Source organism: Lampetra fluviatilis, chromosome 27 (genome assembly GCF_964198595.1).
Source record: "Lampetra fluviatilis chromosome 27, kcLamFluv1.1, whole genome shotgun sequence".
Lineage (NCBI taxonomy): Eukaryota > Metazoa > Chordata > Hyperoartia > Petromyzontiformes > Petromyzontidae > Lampetra > Lampetra fluviatilis.
In genome coordinates this window covers 6,894,088-6,909,383 of record NC_136301.1, presented here as the reverse complement: position 1 = coordinate 6,909,383, position 15,296 = coordinate 6,894,088, and the positions used below count along the sequence as shown (strand labels likewise).

At 47.1% G+C, this 15,296-nt stretch overlaps 1 protein-coding gene across 1 annotated transcript in view; it reads left to right on the top strand.

Moving 5' to 3' along the window:
• Nucleotides 1–15,296, top strand: part of LOC144942452 (tubby-related protein 3-like) — a 43,828-nt gene that overhangs the window by 22,205 nt on the left and 6,327 nt on the right. The window contains exons 4-9 of the mRNA XM_078869322.1: nt 281–452; nt 4,584–4,757; nt 6,280–6,416; nt 9,698–9,913; nt 10,690–10,802; nt 12,057–12,171. Of these exons, the coding sequence (XP_078725448.1) occupies nt 281–452; nt 4,584–4,757; nt 6,280–6,416; nt 9,698–9,913; nt 10,690–10,802; nt 12,057–12,171 (927 nt within the window). The remainder of the gene's footprint in view (nt 1–280; nt 453–4,583; nt 4,758–6,279; nt 6,417–9,697; nt 9,914–10,689; nt 10,803–12,056; nt 12,172–15,296) is intronic.

The window sequence follows — 15,296 nt, the reverse complement described above, 5'->3', positions numbered from 1 at the left end:
TGCCTCTCAACAGCCTGATGAAGGCTACATGGGGGATATTTGCCTTTGTTTTGTACTGCCCTTCGTGGGTGCTACTCGCTAACAGCACTTGCCTCTCAACAGCCTGATGAAGGCTACATGGGGGATATTTGCCTTTGTTTTGTACTGCCCTTCGTGGGTGCTACTCGCTAACAGCACTTGCCCCGCATCAGCCTGACGAACGCAACACGGGGGGGGGGTGGGTGGGGGTGGTTGGTTGGTTGGTTGGGATCTTCGCCTTGCCCTCGTGTCTCGTGTACAGCGCGCTCTGGTAGAGCATGCCCAGCGCAGGCGTCGTCACGACATGGTCACGGTGCAATCGACCGCCGACGCGAAGGCTCCCGGCGGGAGCCGCGGCGTCGCGAGGGGCGCCCGCAGGCCGCAGCACGCCGAGGAGCAAGCACCGCTCGTCGACATCGTGAGCCAGCCGGCCGGTACGACGCCCCCCGAGTTGTGCGCGGCGGCGATTTTCCCTTTAGATTTGAAGCTTTCGTGACTGCAATGATTGATATTATTGGGTTTTTCAGTAAAGTCACGTGGGTGAAAAATAAAATTAAAAGTTAATGAAAGTAAATTTCGATTTAAAGCTTTCGTGACTGCAGGGATTCATCTTCTTGGTTCTTTCGGTAAAGTCACGTAGAAGGGAAGTAATAAAATAATAAAAATAAAACAATAAAATGAAATAATTCTCACGACGTTTCGGCTACAACGCAAGCAGCCGTCTTACTTCCCTTCTACGTGACTTTACCGAAAGAACCAAGAAGATTAATGAAAGTAATAATGGGAATAAAATAATACATTCTAGATTTGAAGCTCTCGTGACTGCAATGATTCATATTCTTAGGTTTTTTTTCGGTAAAGTCACGTAGGTAAACGGAGTGGTAGCTCCTGCAATCTCTCATTTACTTGATACAGCTGTCGTGGCTGTGACGGTACCACCTGAAGACGGAAGCTTGTGTTGCCTCCGAAACGTCGTGATTTTTTTTTTATATTACTTTTTAATGTTTTTACCTACGTGACTTTACCGAAAAAACCTAAGAATAAAAATAATAAATCACGACGTTTCGGAGGCAACACAAGTCTCCGTCATCAGGTGGAACCGTCACAGCTAAAATAACTGCATCAATTACTGCATCAATTCCTCTTGATATGCATATTCTTTTGTTAAGGCTCCCCCTTTCTTCCCCCCCTTCCAAACCAGCTTATATACATGCTCCAAGCTCGTGTGCTGTTTCATTCAGACGCTGTCGCCTCGACAGACCTGGTTTTCACCTGAGGACGGCTACTTGCGTTGTGGCCGAAACGTCGTGAGAATTATTTTATTATGTTTTATTTTTATTATTTTATTACTTCCCTTCTACGTGACTTTACCGAAAGAACCGAGAAGATACTGCATCAAGACTTGATGCAGTAATTTTAGCTGTGACGGTCCCACCTGATGACGGAGACTTGTGTTGCCTCCGAAACGTCGTGATTTATTATTTTACTTTATTTCCATTATTACTTTCATTAACTTTTAATTTTATTTTTTACCTACGTGACTTTACCGAAAAAACCTAAGAGTAGAATTTTCCCTTTGTCGCCACTTTCAAGCTGCACTGGTGGCAAGCCGCGTGCGTGCGTACGTACGTGCGGTGTGTGTCTGTGTGTGTGCAGGTACTCCTCTACTTACGAACGAGTTATGTTCCTAGAGGTCTGTTCGTAAGTCGATTTGTTCGTAAGTCCCAGCTTTACTCCTGTCGATTTCAAACGTGTTGTGCGGCGTGTACACTAAACGCGCAAGCCGCAGCAGTGCGATTGTGCACATGCATCCAGGACTACGGACCCGTATAACGTGCTCTCCTTCAACAGAGGAGGAGAAATAGCCAATCCACACGAACTCTCTCACTCTCTCTCATTTATGTATGTTGAACTTCTTTCGCACCGTAAATATCCAACTGTGTTACCATCTAGATTTGAAGCTTTCGTGACTGCAAGGATTCATACTCTTAGTTTTTTCGGTAAAGTCACCACGTAGGTAAAAAATGAAATTAAAATTAATAGAAATAAAATAATAAAAAATCACGACGTTTTGGAGGCAACACAAGTCTCCGTCATCAGGTGGGACCGTCACAGCCAGATTTGCTGTATCAAGTGAGGCAGGGATTCCAAGATGCAAGTTCTTAAATACAACTTAACTTGTATTTAAGAACTTGCATCTTGGAATCCCTGCCTCCGAAACGTCGTGATTTTTTATTATTTTATTTTTATTAATTTTAATTTCATTTTTTACCTACGTGACTTTACGAAAAAATTAAGAGTATGTGTTACCATCGCTTAGAACCTATTTGGCTGCTATGAACTTCCACATGATTTAGCCAATTCGTTGAGCTATCATTTGTGGCCAGGTGGCTTCCATGAAAAAGAGCTCTGTAGCAGCTCAGTGGGCATGACCTGGTGACATTGTTTTAAGTTTAATTTTAGTAGTTTAGTTTCAAACGAAAGGATTTCAACCCACGTCTTGTGTGTACGGCCGCCCTTGCACAGAATCTCGTCAACAACAAAAAAAAAACCCCACCTGTGATGAGGTAAGTGCTGAGAGATAAAGTGATGAGAGATGCTGAGAGATAAAGTAATGAGATAAAGTGATGCGAGATAAAGCTTATTTACGTATTATTTAAGGTCATTCATGAAAAAGGTAGGTTTTGGGAGGAAAATATGATTATCCGCGAAATTTGCTCTTCACAAGCATCTCCGGAACGCGTCCCTCGTCGCGAATAAGGAGGGAAACCCTCGATTTAAAGCTTTCGTGACTGCTGGGATTCATCTTCTTGGTTCTTCCGGTAAAGTCACGTAGAATGGAAATAATAAAAATAAAACATCATAAAATAATTCTCACTAGGGAATAATAAAAATTAAACATAATAAAATAATTCTCACTAGAGAATAATACAAATAAAACATAATGAAAGAATTCTCACTAGAGAAGATAATTATTTTATTATTTTTATTTTTATTATTTTCCACATTCCCATAACAGGTCCCATTCTCGCCATATCATGATCACAATTGAAAGATCGCACTTGAATTTCGATTTAAAGCTTTCGTGACTGCAGGGATTCATCTTCTTGGTTATTTCGGTAAAGTCACGTAGAAGGGAAATAATAAAATAATAAAAATAAAACATAATAAAATAATTCTCACGACGTTTCGGCCACAACGCAAGCAGCCGTCATCAGGTGGAGAACAGGTCTGTCGAACCCCTCTTACACGTAATAGCAGTACTCTGCCCCATTCTTGGTAGTTGAGACATTGGCAGATTACGACGGGAACAATGTGATGAGAATGAGATTTCCTCCAAAATGAGACCAGATTTCCTTATGGAGGGTCAAGACTAAGCTCTGAATGCGAGGCGGAGACAGAGTCCGTCTCGCCGAGTGCTATCTTAACCTTTGTTGCAGCCTTGCACCCCTTTGGTTATCAATCGTAAAGAAAATGAATAACGTTGATAAATACATCGGGTTTGGTGGAACAAAGTAAGTAAGTTGCAACTTACGTGCTCCGTGCTTGATTTGTGTTTTCCATGATTTACCTTAAAAAAAATGTTGATAAGAACCACTGCTTATAGCCGAATCTCACCACAGCGTCTGCGAACACGTGGACCCATATTAAAAACATCGCAATGCTCGCGCCGTTAAGAGGATATGCGCACGCGTGTGTAGCGGTGGCGCAGTGGTTAGCGCGCTGCGCTACGAACCCGACAACCCGAGTTCGAATCCCGCTCACGACCAACACCAGAGACGATTATCATTATCCGACCCACTTTTGGGTCTCTCCTCGGTCGACCCAGCCTCAGATGAGTATCTGGTGCGGTGGTGTAAACATCGCCACTACAGAGGGAGACAAAAGCGGCTGGGCGTGGTGCTGGCCACCCATACCCTCGTGTGCCCATGCCGACCTTCATTATAGGTGCTACTCGCTAACACAGCACTTGCCCCAAAAGTCTGTCAAGGCTATATGGGGGATCTTCGTCTTGCGTGTGTGTGTGTGAATGCGGGCGTGATGCTGGCCACCCACCCCCTCATGTGCCCATGCCGGCCTTCATCATAGTTGCTACTCGCTAACAGCACTTGCCCCAAAAGTCTGTCAAGGTTATATGGGGGCTCTTTGTGTGTGTGTGTGTGTACTGTACATAGGCCTCGGCAAGGTAAGGTAAAAGTGTAAAAACAACGAGCCTACCTTTACCCTACCTTCTACCTTACCACAATACAATCACTCTACCCTACCTTTTACCCTTTAGCAGGTAAGGTAAAAGGTAAAAAGCAACGAGCCTACCTTTTACTCTACCCTTTACCCTTACCCCTTGGCATGTCGACACCTGTACCTTTACCCTTTTACCCGGTAAAAAGGGTACAATTACCTTACCTTGCCGAGGCCTATGTATACATGCGGGCGTGATGCTGGCCACCCACCCCCTCGTGTGCCCGTGCCAGCCTTCATCATAGGTGCTACTCGCTAACACAGCACTTGCCCCAAAAGTCTGTCAAGGCTACACGGGGGATATTTTGTCTCTGCGGGGAGGGTAGCAGGAGGCATCCCCTCGTGTGGAGAGGAGGAGGCGGCGCCACTGACCAGCCGCGTGCAGGTGCTGACCCTGCGGGAGTGTCCGGCGCTGGGGTCCGTCATGGAGCCCGGCTCGCAGAGCGACGTGCGCTCCCCGCATCACAACCCGGAGCTGCGGGACGCCCTCGCGCATCGCGGTGCGATTCGCTGCGGGCATCCGCGCACTCCCCCCCCCACCTCCCACCACCTCCCCCACCCCGCACATCACCTGCCTTAGCGGCGTAGCTAGCAAGTGTGCAGGCGGTGCAGCTGCACCGGGAATACCGAGTAGGCTAGGGCAGGGGTCGGCAACCGAAACGGCAAGAAGAGTCATTTTTTTTTCGAATTCGGTTAACCCCACCCCCTCCCCCCCACACAATATTTCAAGAACCGCGATGCATTGTGGTGGTGAATACGGCCCTTCATAAATACCGTCGTGAAACAGTCCCGAATGAGCCACGTGCGGCTCCGGAGCTGCAGGTTGCCACGGTGAACTGGACTTCCATGGTGAACTGGACTCCCACGGTAAACTGGACTTCCACGGTGAACTGGACTCCGATGGTAAACTGGAATCCCACGGTGAACTGGACTCCCACGGTGAACTGGACTTCCACGGTGAACTGGACTTCCATGGTCAGGAGTCGGCAACCAAAATAACAAGAAGAGACATTTTTCGTTCGGCTCCGGAGCCGCAGGTTGCCGACCCCCTGGGCTAGGAGATGGAGGAGTTGGACTGGTGGCTCCAAATTGATTCCTTGCGCCAGCCCAGTAATTATGGAACGTTGGGCCAACTTGAGGCCAATGTTTCCCATCACATGCCCAACGTTGCCATGTTTTGCGTGGGATGGCCTGGGTTCCGCTACTGACCTGTCACACAACGATCCCATCAGTTGTCACGGTTCGGGTCGTGATTTCATTTGGAGGCTCCGATCCTTATTGAGGTTCCGATCCTTACGTGTCAATTTTTTTTCCCGTGCCTCTCATTAAGTAACCCACTCTTGTGTGGCCGATTCGATTGTAGGTCATACACAAAAACGGGCACATGTCCAACTCCCCATAGGTCGAGGGATTCAAAACTATTCTATTATTTTAGAGATTTGGCAGTTAACGTTTAAACTTGATCATGACCGACACGGCTTGGCAGGCCTTTGTGCAGCAGGGGATGGGCGCAAAGGGTGTCAATAGTTTCGCTATAATAATAAATAAGAAGAATATAACAATTGTTCTGGATTGACATCTACACCAAAAGCTAAGATTGTTTTATTTTTCGATTTAAAGCTTTCGTAACCCCACCCCCTCCCCCCCCTCACATAGAATGGAAATAATAAAATAATAAAAATAAAACATAATAAAATAATTTTCACAATTATTTTATTATATTTTATTTAATTCTCACAATTATTTTCTTATGTTTTATTTTTATTATTTTATTATTTCCATTCTACGTGACTAAGATTGTTTGCTCAGGACAACCACACATCAGCGTTCACCCGATTCTCTGGCATGGCTGGTGGTGGTGGTGAATCTTTGACCTGCCTGGCACAAGCCACTGTGGTGACATCACCGCCACTTAAGTGGCAAAAGGCGACTGTTTGTTTGTTGTTGTTGTTGTTCCGTTGTCGTCGTCATCATCGCCGTCGACCCTTTGACCGCGCACGTTCGCACGTGCACGGCGAGCAGGCCTGACGGGGAGCCTGAGTTTCGAGGAGGGCCAGGAGGGCTTCGAGGAGGAGGGCAGCGCCGACGATCCGGCCGAGAGTCTCCTCGCCCCGCCGACGTCGTCCCACGCGCACGGAGGGGTCGCGCGCGACGGCAAGGCGCGTTGCTGGCGGTAACCGCGCGGCCGCACGCGGCCACACGTGGCCACCGCCCCGGCCGCCGCCCCGGGTCGCTGCGTTAGCTGAAGGGACCCCCACCCTGATGATAACGTGCCGACAAACGGTGATCGCAAATTGCCGTGAACGAAATTAAGTAAATGAATCCACGATACAGGTGATTTTTAAATCCTTTATATTAAGTTCACTTGCTTGCTTGCGCGCTTGCGTGCTTGCTTGCTTGCTTAGGACCGTGCAAATCTTTCTGTCGTTTTTTAACCCACTCCCCGTGATCCAATCGAGCTAACATTTTCCACACAGACTCGTTGTGCGTGACAATTAATGTTCGTGAAAAAGAAAATCCAAAATTTTACACTGTTTAGGACAAAAATATTATATTTAATTACCAATTGCTTAATGCTGCAATGCAATCATCTGACCCATAGGTGGCAGCCATCTCAAGCCAGAGGACGAGAGGACTCTAGCCGCCACGCATATAAAGGATTTATAGTGAAAAACTTTGTTTTTACGGGTTATACTTATTTTGGGGTTAGAGCGCGTAGATATAAAAATGTGTCGTTAAACCCGCCACCACCCGGCACAGCCAATTAGTAAGGTTTGGCACGTAAACGGAACGTGTGTTGGAGAGCAAAGCCACAACATTTACAATTGTGGCTGTACTAGTAACGAATTGGCATGTTCTGTTCACGTGACAAACCTTACTAATTGACTGTGTCGGGTGGTGGCGGGTTTAATGACACAATTGTATATGTATGCCATCTAAGCCAAAAAACCTGTATTATGGATGCTATTGGTCGCGAAAGCCTCAGAACGTTACGACAATAAACGGTACAAAAGAAAGAACACGATAAGAGTGCAAAGTGTAGGAAAGGTAAACAAATTACTATAAAATATCTACAAGTAAAACCGAACTATGTTTTTGTCTTACTAGGTCAAGGCCCACTGAGCTTTTAGCTTCTTTTTCAGAAGCGACCTGGCCACAAATGATAGCTCAACAAAGTGGCTTATCGCGTGGAAATTTATAGCAGCCAAATACTCTGGGGTGAGGGGGTAGGTGGAGATGGGGGGGGGGGGCCCAGGACGTGTGTATGAACTTTTTTCACACCGTACTTAGCCAACCGTGGTAATCGGTGGTGCGGGAGAAGGACAACAAATAAAACACAAAAAGCAGTTCTCAAGAAATAATATTCAATCCATATTGTTTGGGTCTTTCGGTAAAGTCACGTAGAAAGGTTCAAAAAAAATAACTAAACACTACGACGTTTCGATCGCAACACAAGCATTCGTCATCAGGACGTTCCAGATCTTTCGAGGATTTGTGAGCTCCTCACACAATCCAGCCTAAATGTTTCTAACCGGTGAAGATGTTCCATTAGGGGGGTCCACGTTTTGCAAGCGTAGAGAAGGGAGGGAATGACTGTGGCCGAGAAGACTTGAAGCTTCGTGCGGAGCGACAGACCAGGTAGCTTCCACACAGTTACGCAACCGATAAAAAGATAATGCCGCTTGACTGGAGATTGGATCACCGTTCTTTCCCTTAATGATGGTAATAGGTGTGGTGCTGCAGGTTACTTTTTGATAGAGCTAAATAGGGATTTGTGATCGCGGGTCACTGAGGCAGACTCCATCTCCTCAGCAACCCGCGACCACCACCCATCCTTGCAGCGCCTCATGGCTCTCCGAACCTCTGAGTGAAGGCTGCGGTAAGCCTCCTCATTCTCTGACGTGGGATGCTGTAGACAATTAGAGTGAGCCTGTCACTTTTTCTCAATCATCATGAACACCTTCTCTGTCAGCCAGGGTCTCTGGGGAGGTCTGGACCGCATATCCAAAGCAGCCATTGCAGCTGCATGAGTCACAGTCCTAAACCTCGCCCATTTACCCTCGACATCAGGAGGAGTGGTGGATGATGCCAATCCAGCCGCAAGCGATGATGAAATTCTCGCTTGCAACTTTCATCAGCTAACTGAGACCAGGCCACCTTAGGTTGGAATGGGGTCCTGGGTGTACACCCACCAACGGAGTGGAAGAATGGCAGGCGCATCTTACAGATGACTAGTCGATGGTCAGAGGGCAGATCAGCTCCACGGTAGGTCCTGGTGTCAAAGACATGGGCTCGCATCCGCTGGTCCGTCACTATGTAGTCCAGCAGATGTTCTTGTTTGGACCCGGCATGCATCCATGATGTTGTGTGGATGCGCCGATGCCAGAACAGCGTGTTGGTAATTACAAGCCCATGGGCTGCACAAAAATCTAGCAGCCTCCTACCGTTGTTATTGAGCTGATCTGGCTCATGCCTTCCAATCACTCCAGACCAGGTGCCAGCATCATGACCAACTTGGGCATTGAAGTAACCCAACAAGATGACTCTATCCCGAGGGGCCACTTTAGCCAGCACCTATGACAGGAGGTCATAAAAGACATCTGACTCATCGGCCTTGCCTGCGTCCCTCCACGGATGTTCGTCTTCAGTGGGGGCATAAGTAACCACGACCACCACTCCTCACCTCTAGTTGATGGGAAGGTGAGCCCAAAGTAGCCTGGGACTTACAGCTTCCCACACCTCACCGCTACGCTCCCACGCCCCCTTCATTATTTCATTCAGATGAAGAGCCACACCCTGTTGTTTGGCAGTCTCCTGCCTCGAGTAGAGTACTGTCCACCCCTCATGGTGGCAGGAGCCAGAGCCAGTCCACCGGACCTCCTGAATACCACAGAGATCCAGGCGGTACCAGTCCAGCTCCTGACAGTGGAGTGGCAGCCTCTCCTCTGCAGTGAGCATTCGAAGATTCCACGTGTCCACACATAGTTGTTTTTTGTTTGTTTCTGGAGGAGCCCCAAGGGTAAGGATTCAGTCTCCTGGCTCTTCCAAATGGGGCTTGGCCAGAAGACATCTTAGATGCCTGTCCCCCCGGGGCCTCCGGCACAAACTTATTTATTAAATTTTGTCGTTGTGGTTTAGTGGTAATTAATTGAAGGTGGAGGGGTTACCAGCCCCTCGCACCCGTCCATAGCCCCCATTTGGCCGCTGTGGTGGTTACAAAGCCATGAGGGGAAAGGCCAATCGGAATTCGCCCCGCCCCCCCACAGCACTGCCCACTACAGCGTTGCCCGTCCGGCACCACGAGGAGATAGGGGGTTGTTTTGCCGGACTAGCCACACACACACACAGAGACACACAATCACACAGCCACACACAGAAACACACACACTCACGCCGCCGCATCCCTCCGTGCCTGCCTCTCTCTCCCCGCGTGTGACAGGAGGACGGGGCGTCCTGCGGGGTCCGCGGCGGCGACGGGAGCCCCGGCGGGGGGTTCTCGCCCCCGCTGGCGGTGGGTGACCTCGAGGCGTTCGCTCTGCGCCCGGCGCCCCAGGGTGGACCCGTCAAGTGCCGCATCACGCGCGACAAGAAGGGCATGGACCGCGGGATGTTCCCCACCTACTTCCTGCACATGGATCGCGACGACGGCAAAAAGGCGAGTGCCGAAACACCTGCGCCGCCACCACCACTCCCCCCCCCCCCAGCGGGTCGATCGATCATTTCCCGCACCCTTTGGTGAATTCGCACGGTTGGCTCCGTGCGGTGCGAAAGAAGCTCTCAGCGCAGGCAGGCAATCGCCGCAAAAAAAACGTCAGGACAACGTGCACGCGACGTCGCGGTGGCTAGGAGATGTTAACGACTATGACATATAAGGATTGGTTTTACCCTTTCTGGCAATAAAACAGGTGTTAAGATGTTCAAACAACAACAAATCAATAACTTTTTGCAAGGAATCATGCCTGCGTTAACCACACAGAGTACTTGTGGTGAACATGCAAACAAAAACATGCTCTGGTCGATTGGTCCACACCAGAGACAGCTTTCTTTGGTGTGGACCAACCAGTTTCAAAGACAATGCCATATATTACCAGAGCATGTTTTTTTATTTGCATGTTCACCAAAAGTATGCGTGGTTAACGCAGGCATGATCCCTTTCAAAAGGTTTCTGATCGGTATTTTAACATCTTAACACAAAAGTTTTATTGCCAGAAAGGGTAAAACCAATGCTTATATTTTGATACTGGCAAGAAAGGACCCATGATAATACTGCTACTACCTCCGCCTGGTATACAGGAAAGGAGGAGTGCGTGGCTTTCGATCCCGACCCTGACGCCAGTTGCATATTCGGAGTGTACTCCTGTTTTCAGTACGTATGTACGTTGTTCCTTAACTGTGTGGTTGTGCGTGTATGTGTTTTTGTTTATATCATAGGTGTTTTTGCTGGCTGGTCGTAAGCGGAAAAAAAGTAAAACTTCTAATTATCTGCTGTCCACGGACCCTACCAATCTGTCCCGCGAGGGGGAGAGTTACATCGGCAAGCTCAGGTAAGTTGAGGTTCCGACCCTCTGCACGACTAAACCAACCCCCCCCCCGCCCCCCTTCATTAAATCACACTTGGCAGATTTATTCCATGAACATTTAATCGGAGTCATTCCAGCGCCTCCTTTACTCAAATGAGCAACTTTGTGGTGACAATTCCACATTTTGTATTGCTGGGGGTGTCAGTTTATCCAAGAGACTTTGTTAGGCGTATGTTTTTTCAAGGAAAAGGAGCTGAGTTTGATTCCCATGTCCCACTGGTTCTTCACGTTTTGGAGATGTAGATGCCACTGGTTCTTCACGTTTTGGAGATGTAGATGCCACTGGTTCTTCACGTTCTGCAGATGTAGATGCCACTGGTTCTTCACGTTCTGCAGATGTAGATCCCATTGGTTCTTCACGTTCTGCAGATGTAGATGCCACTGGTTCTTCACGTTCTGCAGATGTAGATGCCACTGGTTCTTCACGTTCTGCAGCTGTAGATGCCACTGGTTCTTCACGTTCTACAGATGTAGATGCCACTGGTTCTTCACGTTCTGCAGATGTAGATCCAATTGGTTCTTCACGTTCTGCAGATGTAGATGCCAATGGTTCTTCACGTTCTGCAGCTGTAGATGCCACTGGTTCTTCACGTGCTGCAGATGTAGATGCCACTGGTTCTTCACGTTCTGTAGATGTAGATGCCACTGGTTCTTCACGTTCTGCAGCTGTAGATGCCACTGGTTCTTCACGTGCTGCAGATGTAGATGCCACTGGTTCTTCACGTTCTGCAGATGTAGATCCCATTGGTTCTGCACGTTCTGCAGATGTAGATGCCACTGGTTATTCACATTCTACAGATGTAGATCCCATTGGTTCTTCACGTTCTGTAGATGTAGATGCCACTAGTTCTTCACGTTTTGTAGATGTAGATGCCACTGGTTCTTCACGTTCTGCAGATGTAGATGCCACCACCGCCATTTATTGCGCGGCAGTTGGAACTTACGACTCTCGGTCCGAACGGGCAACCGGACATATGGACGGGTTTGTTCATATCTGTAAAGCGTTCGTAAGTGGAATGTTTATAAGTAGAGCAGTCCCTGTATTTGCAACGGTTCCCCCAAACCACTTCCCTCCGGCTGCGCTGTGGCCCTGCCGACAGGCGGTGGGAGGCCTTGGGGACTACGGCTCGGCAAGCCCGCTGGATGAGAATGACGGAACGTGGGTCGGGTGGGTGGGTCAGGGTTCCCCCATTTTGTGTTCGCTGTGTGCACGCGCAGGTCTAACGTCATGGGCACCAGGTTCACAGTCTACGACAACGGGATCAAGCCAGACCGCACTGGCATCCTTGGCGATGGATCCAACCTGCGGCAAGAGCTCGCTGCCGTATGCTACGTAAGTGTCAAAGTCCGCGGGCGTGGGTGTCTTTTGTCACGCGGGCATCGGCGTTTTTAAATCCTTTATATTAAGTTCACTTGCTTGCTTGCTTGCGCGCTTACGACCGTGCAAATCTTTCGGTCGTTTTTTAACCCACTTCCCATGATCCAATCGAGCTGACATTTTGCACACAGACTCGTTGTGCGTGACAATTTATTTTCGTGAAATTTTTTTTCCATAACTTTACACTTTTTAGGAAAAAATATATATATTTAATCACCAATTGCTTAATGGTGGCAGGCAATCATCTGACCCATAGGTGGCAGCCATCTCAAGCCAGAGGACGAGAGGACTCTAGCCGCCACGCATATAAAGGATTTATAGTGAAAAACTTTGTTTTTACGGGTACATTTTTTCCGATTGGAGTCGTTTTTTTCTGTGTAACGTTATTATGCAAGTCATGGGACCGTTTTTTTGCCGGTATCAAAGTGTGAAAAAAATATATATATGTTTTACCCTTTCTGGCAATAAAACAGGTGGTCTTAAGATGTTCAAACAAGTAAACCCGTAAAAACAAAGTTTTTCACTATAAATCCTTTATATGCGTGGCGGCTAGAGTCCTCTCGTCCTCTGGCTTGAGATGGCTGCCACTTATGGGTCAGATGATTGTCTGCCACCATTAAGCAATTGGTAATTAAATATTTAATTTGTTTTCCCTAAACAGTGTAAAATTTAGGATTTTTTTTCACGAAAATTAATTGTCACATACAACGAGTCTGTGTGGACAATGTCAGCTCAATTGGATCACGGGAAGTGGGTTAAAAAACGAGCGAAAGATTTGCACGGTCCTAAGCAAGCAAGCGAACTTAATATAAAGGATTTTAAAATATATTCACCTGTGGAGGACGCGGGGATCGATCCCGCGACCTTTGGCATGGGAAGCGAGGGCGCTACCAACTGCGCTACTCCGCCACGGCCTGTGGAGGGGTTACGCTCTGGGCTCTTACACTCTGACGTTCAGCCAAAGCCATGAATGCGTTCTATTTGAATATATGTAAAATATTTTTTTTTTGCCTAAAAAGTGTAACATTTTGGGAATTTTTTTTACGAACAATAATTGTCTGGCACAACGAGTCTGTGTGGAAAATGTCAGCTCGATTGGATCACGGGAAGTGGGTTAAAAAACGACCGAAAGATTTGCACGGTCCTAAGCAAGCAAGCAAGCACGCAAGCAAGCAAGCAAGCACGCGAACTTAATATAAAGGATTTAAAAACAAATCGAACACTTTTTGCAAGAAATCATCTCTGCATTAACCACACACGATACTCGTGGTGAACATGCAAACAAACATGCTCTGATATGCGCATTGTCTTTTAAACTGATTGGCCTACACCACAGACAGCCTTCTTAACGTACGTACATCCGTGTGTATGTAAGTATGTTGATGGCTCAAGTTTCTATACTACATTACATATCTGCAATGTCGCCTGTACGTATGTTTGTTGAACTTCTTTCGCACCTGTGCATGGCCCAAACCGTGGCAGCGGAGGTGCAGAGGAAGGACAAGATACTAAACACAAAAAGCAGCTCTGTAGAAATTAGTTTTCAAACTGGATGACTTTTAAAGTGCGTGGCTTCCTAATATCGGAAGGAAGAGCGTTCCAGACGGCCGCATAAGCGCATCTGAAAGCGCGCGATGCGGTGACCGCCATCTTTGTTCGATGGTTGGCCAAAAGCCTCTGCGAGGATGACCGGAGTTTTCGTGATGGGTTATGCTATTATTGTCTAAGTAACCGTTCACTCTCATAGAGTAATTGGGTTTTTTAGCGGAGCAGTATTATTACGTAGTATCCGATTGCAAAAAATGTGGTGGTGACGATTGTTCTTCAACTCGCTGGAGGGTGAGCGCGTTGTTAAAACGCCTGTTACGTGTGGCAATGTCATTTGTTGGACTGTGTTGGGTGGTGGAGGGTTCTTAACGACACAACTTTGGGCAGATCGTTACGTGAAACTGATCCAAAAGTCAATTGTGAATCGGAGACATTGCCTGCGAAAACGAACGCGTTCATTATTATAATGCGCGTGTAACGGTATTGCCATGGATTTTTTTTACTACTCTCCCAGTGATTTGAGCTTTTTAAGTGCGTAACATTGTTATTCTTTACAAAGGAGAAGTGCTCATAGAATACTGCGGTGTCGGACTTACTCAGACGATGTGACCTTCATCATCCACAACAAAATGGAATGTGGAGCACATTCAGTTTCGTGTGTGTGCTAAACCATGGACAAATACCATTGGAACCTCATTTGCCAGTAAAAAATATGAAAATTGTTTTTTTACCCTTCTATCTGGCAACAAAACTGACGGAGTTATGTTTTTTGTTTGCATTATGACTGCAGGTATTGTGGTCTATGCAAACATGACTCCTTGTAAAAAGGTGTCAGTTTTGTTGCCAGATAGAAGGGTAAAAAATCAATTATCATATTTTTTACTGGCAAATGAGGTTCCAATGGTGTAAATGCTTGCCTCGAGCTCTCATACTCTGATGGTGCATTGTCTTTGAGTTGTGCGCCTTTTGGAGTCATCTGGTCCAACCCATGTGAGACTAGGCTCTAAGGAAAGCTGTCTCGGGTGTGGACCAATCAACTTCAAGGACAGTGCATACATTATCAGAGTTATGTTTTTTGTTTGCATTATGACTGCAGGTATTGTGGTCTATGCAAACATGACTCCCTGTAAAAAAGGTGTCAGTTTTGTTGCCAGATAGAAGGGTAAAAAACCAATTATCATGGACAAATAGCAAAAATAAGCCACACTTTATTAAACTATAAATCAGTGGCTTTAATGCGTAGGCTTTCGCAACCAATATTATCCATAATCGAGGTTTGTGGGTTAGATCGCGTGAATATATAAATGTGTCGTTAAACCCGCCACCACCCGACACAGCCAATTAGTAAGGTTGGTCACGTAAACAGAACGTGCCAATTTGTTACGAGGACAGCACACCATCGGAGTACGACGTTTCGCCAGTAATTACAACGAGCATCATCGGGCGGACGGCCAGATTTGTGGAGAAATCCTCCCGTTTCCTTCTTAGGGGCTGTCCATAAATGACGTCACGCGATTTTGGACTATTTGCCT